Source organism: Brachyistius frenatus, unplaced genomic scaffold (genome assembly GCF_029030835.1).
Source record: "Brachyistius frenatus isolate BFR_SWC_R1_liver_20210118 unplaced genomic scaffold, ASM2903083v1 Contig_232, whole genome shotgun sequence".
NCBI lineage: Eukaryota > Metazoa > Chordata > Actinopteri > Embiotocidae > Brachyistius > Brachyistius frenatus.
In genome coordinates, this window is record NW_027210831.1 from 423931 (window position 1) to 433458 (window position 9528).

General features: G+C 39.5%; 1 protein-coding gene across 1 annotated transcript; it reads left to right on the forward strand.

Moving 5' to 3' along the window:
* Window positions 1-317: 317 nt before the first annotated feature.
* LOC138633712 (interferon-induced protein 44-like) lies at window positions 318-8740 on the forward strand. The gene is made up of 8 exons (XM_069720097.1): window positions 318-351; window positions 758-784; window positions 896-929; window positions 1766-1967; window positions 3557-3709; window positions 4019-4187; window positions 6434-6534; window positions 6625-8740. Exons 1-8 carry the CDS (start codon window positions 318-320, stop codon window positions 6784-6786), a joined length of 882 nt encoding a protein of 293 aa, XP_069576198.1. The 3' UTR covers window positions 6787-8740.
* The last annotated feature ends 788 nt before the right edge of the window (window positions 8741-9528 follow it).

Here is a 9528-nt window from a genome sequence, read left to right on the forward strand (position 1 = left end):
GTATTTTGTTTTCATGGCACATGTGCATGTAGTCAGCAGGCATGCTGTGGATCCACACACACAATACATACAAGCAGTCACTGGAACCTTCGCACAGTTTGTCAGAGTAAGAAATTTACATCAAGTGGATCTACACAAAAGTATATATACATATGAGATAGTATTTTTTTTCATTGCAGGAGTGGGATTTTTACTGCCCTTTCACTGTTTTTGTCATTTTCCTTTCCTGTATGAATAATTTTTTCACTCCACCAAATACACTTTAATATTTATGAATTTCATGGTATTTATAATATAATTTACATCCTGTTCTAGACATGGGATCGGATGAAAGTAAACCATCACCTCCAAGTAAGTAACATGAAACCACCCGCATAACACAGATCAAACTCCAACTTCATAATATATTTTCTCGATTAGATAATGCAGTATGTATGATGTTTTCCAGAAACCACTGAAATATGCATGTTGCATGCAGTTGTATTTTGTGTACTTTTTAAATATAATTCTTTTGTCTAATATTACATAATTCACGTGTCCTAATATTACTACATTCAACTTTTTTTTCATCATCAACACTTTTATGTTACCTGTGAAATATAAACTATTTCTGATTCATATGTTTTACTTTGTAGCATATGTGCCCCCACCACCTCCGACCCCATCACCTCCTCCCACTCAGTACATGAACATTATATCTTTTAATTATTTACAAACAGTTTACTGACTCAGTGTTGCATCTTTTTTTACTTTCTAGAAACTCCGACCCCACCACCCTCCCCAAGTAAGTTCAAACATGTTTTATTGTTCACAGGTGGACACATGCACATTAATTCAATCTTTCAACAACAGTTGTTTGATACTAAAATGCCTTGTTATATGATTTTCTTGTCAGCTTTTAAACAGCCATGGAGAGAAGTATCTTGGACGTGAGTAAACAGTGTCTGTGTGGTTACAGTTGACATTGACAATCTTTTTAAAAGTTGGTCTGATGAATCAGTCTTTTTGTAATTCACGTGTCATTGCAGAAGGACATAACAGGATTATTGGTTGAAAGTCAGGTCAAGTCAAATTTATTTAAATGGCACTTTTAAAACACAACAAAAGTGTATTACATTTCTGCACATTAAAGAAAAGAATTAAAGACTTAGACTTTTTAGACTTTGACTTTATTAATCCCAAAGTTGTAGAAATTTAATTGAAACAGTCAATAAGACCTGATCATGAACAACAATTAAGATCAAAACCAGGATTAAGCCAACACAAAGATCACAAATATGTGGGAGCAGTAAATAAAAACTTAAATAGTGGTTTATCAAAAGCTAGTGAAAACATATAGTTATTTAAATGGATTTTGAACACTGCTATGGAGGTAGATGACCTGATATGATGGGAAGTTGTTCTAAAGCTTAAGAGCTGCAACAGAGAAGGCACTCTTTTAAGGAGAGAGGACATTCATGCCTCCTACTATCCTTTCTGTTAAACTGTTAATCTGAGCCACAGCCACAAGAAGCAATGCATTTCCTCAATTCATGATTTACTACATGAATTGTAGTAACTTTGGTGGTTTTCTGAAGTTAGTGTTGTCAGCAAATGTTGCCAATAATAATGATCAAATGTTAGCATATCCCTGTGCACAGTGTGCTACTATACCAAAACTATTTAGTTGGCAGCACAGCTGTGTATAAAAGCAGCCACACAGAGCTTCTATAATGGCTGCCGACTGTTCATCACCTTTAAACCTATAAACCATTGTCTTAAACAGAGACAATGGGAGAGATCTGCAGTACGTGAAGGATTATCAACCTCAAAATGAAGATGTCAAACATGTCCGAGTTCTGCTCTATGGGCCAGTTGGTGCAGGAAAGTCAAGCTTCATCAATTCTGTCAGCAGTATCTTGAAAGGGAGAATGACCGTGCCAGCTGAAGCCAGTGCAACCATCTCCAACCAAAGTCACACCAAGATGGTACGTAAAGTCTCCTTTGTTCGCAGTGATTTGGTGTTTGACAGTTTCAGGTTTCTTGGCACTAATATTTATTATTAAATATATATTATTTTCACACTTTCCACTCTGAAAATGAACTCAAAGGGATTAGTCAGCCTTTCTTGCACATATGTGAACACTCCAAACAAACTCCGACCCCTGCAAAATGAACCAAACTGAGAGCATGTCAGAAGATGGTCTCAGTTTGATTTGTTTCAAGTCCACGTTGTGGTTCACTTCACCCTTTTCAATGTGAACATAAAACACAATGTGAACACGGCATTAAACCTGCTGAGAGATGAGAACATAAATATAATACAACAGCCCAGCAATAGATTATAATGTTCAGTTGTTAGTCAGTCTGATTGAGAGACTTGTTGATTTATTTTCATGGTCATTTTGGAGACTGTAAATTGTGGGGCTGTTCAACTGGGTTACACAATGGTGCTGGAAAGATTGTACCGCCTTTAGAATAGTCAACAGTATATTTCTACTTTCTCTTGAGATTTAGTTCGTCAACAGATGTCCTGACATTTTCCTTTCCAATTTGTTGATGCAATCCAGGATTCATTGTTCCATCAGTCATGGCAAGCTGACCTGGCCAACATGCAGACAGACAGACAGACAGACAGACAGACAGACAGACAGACAGACAGACAGACAGACAGACAGACAGACAGACATGGCTAAACCATGATACTACCACCACCATGTTTGACAGATGGGTTGAGGTTCTTGTGCTGGAATGCAGTGTTTTCCTTTGTTTAAACATAATTCTCCTTTAAACCAGAAATTTTCTAGTTTTGATTTTTCATCTGTCAACAAAACATTTTTCCAACAGCCCTCTGCATCTTTAGCAAACTGCAGGCCTTTAGTGTAGGTGCATTGTGAGCATCTCGGACTATTACACACAGTGACATTTGTGGGTCGACCAGGGTCACAAAGTTCTTGATTATCCTCCATTTGGACAGAACCCATCTGACTGTAGATTGGTGGAGTCCTTGTTGGAGATGGTTTTGTAATCTTTTCCAGCCTAATGAGCGTCAACAAGTCTTTTTTTGAGCTGGTCAGAAATCTCCTGTTTGTGCCACAATACACTTCCACAAACGAAGATCAGACCTTGATAGATTCATGTTGTTTAAATAAAACAGGGTGCCCCGCTGATCCCACAGTCTGAAAACACTCAGCTTCAAATGAACAGGTTCACATGCTTTTACCACTCACAGATATGTAATATTGGAGCATTTTCCTCAATAAATAAATGATTGAGTATAATATTTGTTGACGTGAAACAAAGTCTCAGTTTGTTTCATCATAATATTAATCATTGATGCAAATTTGAGGAGTTTTCACATTTGAGCTAAACATGGCGACCGATGCTTTGAGTTTGTCCAGATGACTGAAGGGATCATGGCTCAGTACAAGAACAACTGAGGTCAACATGTAGTTTAGGGACATTTTATCATTTCTAAAAAAATAGATTCTGAGCAAAATTAAATGAAATGTGTTTACTTCTAATAATAAGTTACTTAGAAAAATGCTGTATGAACATTTTTATCCATTTCTTTCAGTATAAAACCCATAAATTCCAGAAAGAAAGCCGAGGGAACTTTTACCCTCTGGTCTTCAATGACATCATGGGTGTGGAGGATGGAACTGGAAGAGGAGTCAAGGTGGACGACATCAAACTGGCCATGAAGGGACACGTGATGGATAATTATAAGGTACAACTGTTTACTTTGTTCATGTCATTAAGTTAGTCTGTTTTTGTGCGAGTCCTTTCAGAGGTAAGCTGTAACTAAATAACTATTACTCAACATTTTTATTGTTTTTGATTAAATCCATGATTTTACTGGTAGTGGAGTTCATTTATAATCAGCTTTTTGTAATGGGTTATGTTTTGTTAAAAAAATAAGAGATTTGTGTACGCCTCTCACCTCCAATTAGTTTTGTTTACAAAAGAACAATATAACTACATACACTCTGTTTAGGCTCATAAGTCATCATTTATTTGTATTTCCAATCTTTTGCAGTTCAATCCTCTGTCTTCATTGTCTGCTGGTGATGCTGGCTACAACCCGTCACCTTCTCCAGATGACAGAGTTCACGTTCTGGTTTGTGTCTGCTCTGGTAACGCATCAGAAATTAAGGACTCAGTTTTACAGAAGATGAGGGACATCAGGGAGGCTGCCAGTGACTTGGGTAAGAGCAGAACTTTTTGTTATGGTGGTGAGGTGTGTGTGTGTGTGTGTGTGTGTGTGTGTGTGTGTGTGTGTGTGTGTGTGTGTGTGTGTGTGTGTGTGTGTGTGTGTGTGTGTGTGTGTGTGTGTGTGTGTGTGTGTGTGTGTGTGTGTGTGTGTGTGTGTGTGTGTGTGTGTGTGTGTGTGTGTGGGGTGGGGGGGGGGAAGTGGGTCCCTAGAAGACATTGAGTCACTGAACCAGGTCTTTTATAATACAATTCAGGAAAATCCTACATTTTAAATGGACTTTTATGACTTTACTTTTACAATGTAGGTGAAAAAAATGTGTCTAAAGTTGTAGCCTCTGACTTAGTGGCCACGTTATACTGAAATAATTCTGTAATCTCCCCAACAGTGGGTGTGAAAGCTGGAATCTCTTTTTTTTTAAATAGAGAAATTGTTGGACACAGACCCCAGCAATAAGGTAACGCTGTCATAATATACAGCAGGGGTCTCCAACCTTTTTTATTCTAAGAGCTACTTTGAGAAAATTAAAGTCTCTGAGAGCTACTCATGTTTAGGAACATTTATTCACATAAACCTGCTGAATAAGCTTCTTTTATGGAAACAATAACAAATTGACACTTAACACACATTTTGTATCACAACAGCTTCTTTGATCGCTGTTGCGGTTCAGACAAAAATATAGTATTTAATAGGGTTGAGCGAGTACAGCATTATCTGTATCTGTTAAACCAACTAAATGATCTGCATCTGTATCTGTACTCGGACGGGGCGGGGCTTGAACCGGAAGTGGGCAGGGCTTAGACTGGATATCGATAGGAACTAACCTGAAGTTGTTCATTTAACTTGAAATTGATATGGGTTGATCAACAATTGCTCAATTTATTTTTTATTAGAAAACTATTTCCAGAACAGACCCAGAATTGATCTTCAGAGCAATGTTTTTGTTATTGTTGAACTATAGTGAGAAAAATGTCAGGCTATTCATATAAAACAGAAAATAAAAAAAATGATGTACTTGTTGTAATGTGTGTTTGTGTGTGTGTAGGGGGGGAGGGAGGGTGAGGGTGTAGATCGCCTGCTTTTATTATTTTATTAAATAAACTAACGGTGGGAAGCTGGCTGATTTATGCAGACAGTCCACATCAAAACATGCATTCAGCCTCACACTATATTCTCACTGAAAGCAGTCAGCTGAGTGAAGATATCTTAACAAGGAAGGAGCGAGCCGATGGAAGTAAACATAACCGGCAGAAGCAGAGTCACGAGCTGTGACTTGCAACTCCTGGAGTCGAGGAAAAGTTCTCTGAGTAATTCGGCTGAAGATATTTTATACAAACCTGATTGAAATGAGCTGATGCCAGAAATGAACCAGAAGAGTGGCGGGTTGTTATTTCCTCTAATGACTGAACAGGCTGACAGAGTCTCAGCAGAGCTGCAGCAATAGGAGGAGGCGGGGCTCGGTGTGTATCTGGCCTCGGTGTGTGCACACAGCTAGTGTTTGTTCGAAGCTTGAGCCAGCACGGATATTGACACCAACTGCTCTGATGATACTCGTACTCGTATTCCTCAAAAGTAGGTTATCCGTGCCGGATACTCGTTTTAGCCGAGTACTCGTCTCATCCCTAGTATTCATGTTAGTTTCTGTCCTCTGATCTCTGTGTGTCTCACTCAGGGCAGAGCTCAACCTCTGCTGCACTGACAAGGAGCAGATCAGACCCTGGTGAAGGAGAGTGAGGGGAGATTGTCCTCCCGTGAATTGATCGCGTTGATAACATCTTTTTCTGACAGGTTAATAAATACATAATGCTGAAATAAATTGCTAAATATACTTGGCGGCCGTAAGTACACCTTGACGGCCCGCCTAAGTAAGTCTATGTTTGGGAAACACAGCATGTTGTTCAAACCTTTAGCGAGACACTCAGGAATGGGAAACGAGATACTGATAACTCGCAAGCGACGTGTTGCAGATGCTGATCTAGAGCTACTCTGATTTTGGGCTTTGTGAACATCTGTATTTATGTGCCTTCATCATTGTCAATAATAGTGTTTGTCCCTGCATACCTCATGTTTATGATTCACACTCTTGATCGTGCATTTCTTATTGCTGTTGATCATGTGTTTTCCAGGAATACCCCACGTGTTAAGTTGCTGGTTTTAATTTTTATATCCAACTGATCTGCTCGATAAATGTCAACTAAACTTAACACACAAATAATACAACCTAAATCTGTGTATTGGCAGATATTCCCCAACTGGCTATTGTCACCAAAGTTGATGAGGCCTGCAGTGAAACTGAAAATGATCTGAAGAACGTCTACAAGAGCAAATATGTGAAGAAAAAGGTGAGTTTCAGCTTTCTTTGGAATTTGAGCTCAAAAACCTCAGAGGTCAATTCTGAACTTATACTGAATTATTGTTTCTTTAAAATGTAGATGTCAGAATTGAGTTCAAGACTGGGGATTCCATTGAACGGCATCTTTCCTGTGAAGAACTACAGTAAAGAAATTGCCCTTAAAGAGGATGTTAACACTCTGATCCTGAGCGCACTGAGGATGATCATTGACTTTGGAGACGACTTCATTGACAAACTGTAAACCTACAGAACATGCAGCTGAGATCCATTTTTTACAATGGTCTAACAAATATCTTTGTTCAGTTTATTGAAACATAATCATCATCAGATAAAACAGTCCTTACGGTGGTGTTCATTTTTGTTGATTTGTTCATTGTCATAACGTAGTGATCCCTAAACTGGTATGCAAGAGCTTTAAAAGTTCCACATTTTCACTGTCACGAAATTAACATTTTATTCTGGACTATTATTATATATGTAGCCCACCTTCTCAATTCAAATTATAATTCAGCCTCTTCATACCATACCCCTGTTGCATGGGAGGTGAATTGGAGAGGGTCTATGAAAATATAGATTTGAGGAATGTGTCTACAACAGCCCAATTTAAGAGTTGGACTCTGACTAAGGTGCAGAGAGGCCTGGTTGGCTTAAGATACAGCTATACTGTCACTGTGAGTTTAAACTCCCATGCATTCATATGTAGCCCACTTTTAGCCCTTACTTCCTAAATTGAAAGAACATTTCTTTAACACATGAATAGTTAAACCACACATTGAATGAAACAGTCAACATTTGTTACAAAACAAAATAGTAACCCACAGATAATAAAAGAACACAATAACAATACCCTGGATTTGATAGTCAGTGTGACGGTACCATAACGTTGGCCTGCTTGTCGGAGCTCATTGAAATCCTCAAAGAAAAGTTGTGGTCGGTACTCACTGTTCCTCGGTTACTCAGAGCGGTAGATAACAATCTTTACAAACCTTGTGTCCAGCGGTCGGCTGCGATGAGAGGAGATCCGTCCTGTGTCTCCGTCCCTCGGCCTGCAGAGCCGTCCTGAACACATCTACTGCAGCAGCTTGTGGCAGCACTCGACACACACAGGCCAGAAATTCACAAACACCAGAGTTTCCTAAGTTGCCCCCCCAAAGGTCCGTGTCATTACACGTTTATCGACCATCCTCACTCAGAAACTCGGTTTTCCTCCACGTACTCCAGCTCTCTTCTCCCAGCGAGGGAAACCGCTATCTTGTTAGCAGAAAAGTCCAGACGCAGCAATGGCCTCAGCGCAACTTCAGAGTTTTACCGACCCACATGGCTCCCAACACGGCTCACTTTCTTATATTATCGGACCGTACACAGCCACAAAATACTCCGGTTCGAACTTGAACAACTAACAACAATAAAACACATTTTCTAGAACTTACAACTAGCGCTACATCTCTATCTCCACCCACTTTCCCTTCGTCTCGTCTGCTTCTCTTTCTCCGCTTCGCACATTTCTGTCGTTTAGTCCCGATACTCTAAGAACCCGGTAGGTTACAACAAAGTTGAATCTTTTACAAATAAAGTATTGCTGTGCCGACCTACACATCACATCCGACATAACGCTATTCTGGCAGTCGTGCTCAGACTCACTGGATAATTTCAAGATAAACAGAATAAATTAAATGATGAATGCTACAAAGTTCAAAAACAGCCGAGAGACTGTTGACAGTACTTAACCTGACCAGATCAGGCAAACCTTTCCATGCAGAGGAGGGTCGACAGTCGAGCCACCGAGGAGCACCTCTTCTATCAAGAGATTGAAATGTATTCTTCATTTTGAAACAGGGGTCTTATGTTATTGGTTAAATCAGGGATGTTTTTCTGTAAATGAAAATTGTTCGTGTCCGCAGTGTAAAATAGTACATGGTGTAAAAAGTTTGGGCTCCTCTGTTGTCATGTGTGGTTGATGAACTGAATATAAATGTATTGTAACAGACTGGGTGACATGTTCACCCAAAACTTTCAACATCCCATAGAGGTCGTGTCTGTTACCCGACCAGCTACATTTAACAAATACACACAATTCAACAAAAGATCTATCACTACAAATTGATCCCACTAATTTAATGGATCAAACAAATATGACAATTAAATGTGCACTATTAAATATCAGATCTGTCATATGAATCTATGTTAATAAATGATTTGACAACCAACAATCAACTTGATTTATTCTGTCTCAGAGAGACCTGGCTGCAACAGGAAGAATATGTTAGTATTAATGAAACAACTCCTCCCAGTCATATCATATCATATTCCTAGAGATTCAGGAGGAGGAGGAGGAGGAGGAAGAGTGGCAGCAATCTTCCACTCAAGCTTATCAATTAACCCGAGACCTAAACTTAGAGTCAGACTTTCAAATGAGTTATGACTAAGTCTCTCACGCCCAAACTGGAAAACCTAAAAAACAATTCTATTTGTTGTTGTTTATCGCCCACCTGGTCCTTATTCAGACTTTCTAACAGAATTCTCTGACTTTTTATCTGATTTAGTGCCGAGTTCATGTAACGACGCAACGCTGTTAACTGTGCTGCAGACAGTATTTATGAGATGTGGTGTGATAAAGCTGCCAAAGAGAGAACACAATTTTATGAAATGTATTTATTGTTCGACTGTGGATGCTGGGAGACGTGCACGGCTGAGACACTAGGTTGTTCCTTTTGGTCTCCCTGGGAACAAACAGATGGACAAGTGCAGTTAGTGACTGATTGAACAGATAGATTGTGATAATGTCTAATTAGTTATGTGGCAGAACAACAGAGTATATATATTAGTGATGTTACGAGATGTGCCGACGCTTCGAAGCGTGTGTCCAGTAACGGAGGGGGCGTTTCCTCGAAGTGCGTGTCGAGGCTTGCTTCATTTAGGGGAGGAGCCAAAAATGATGACGTCCGAAGCCTCGCTGCCGGCTGTACCACGTGACTGCTTCGGG

Bases quoted from the DNA above. Each gene is read 5' to 3' on its own strand.
- LOC138633712 (XM_069720097.1), top strand. From the start codon at position 318: ATGGGATCGGATGAAAGTAAACCATCACCTCCAA. The intron at 785-895 runs GTAAGTTCAAAC...TTTTCTTGTCAG, and splicing joins GACCCCACCACCCTCCCCAA to CTTTTAAACAGCCATGGAGA. The intron at 6,535-6,624 runs GTGAGTTTCAGC...TTTAAAATGTAG, and splicing joins GCAAATATGTGAAGAAAAAG to ATGTCAGAATTGAGTTCAAG.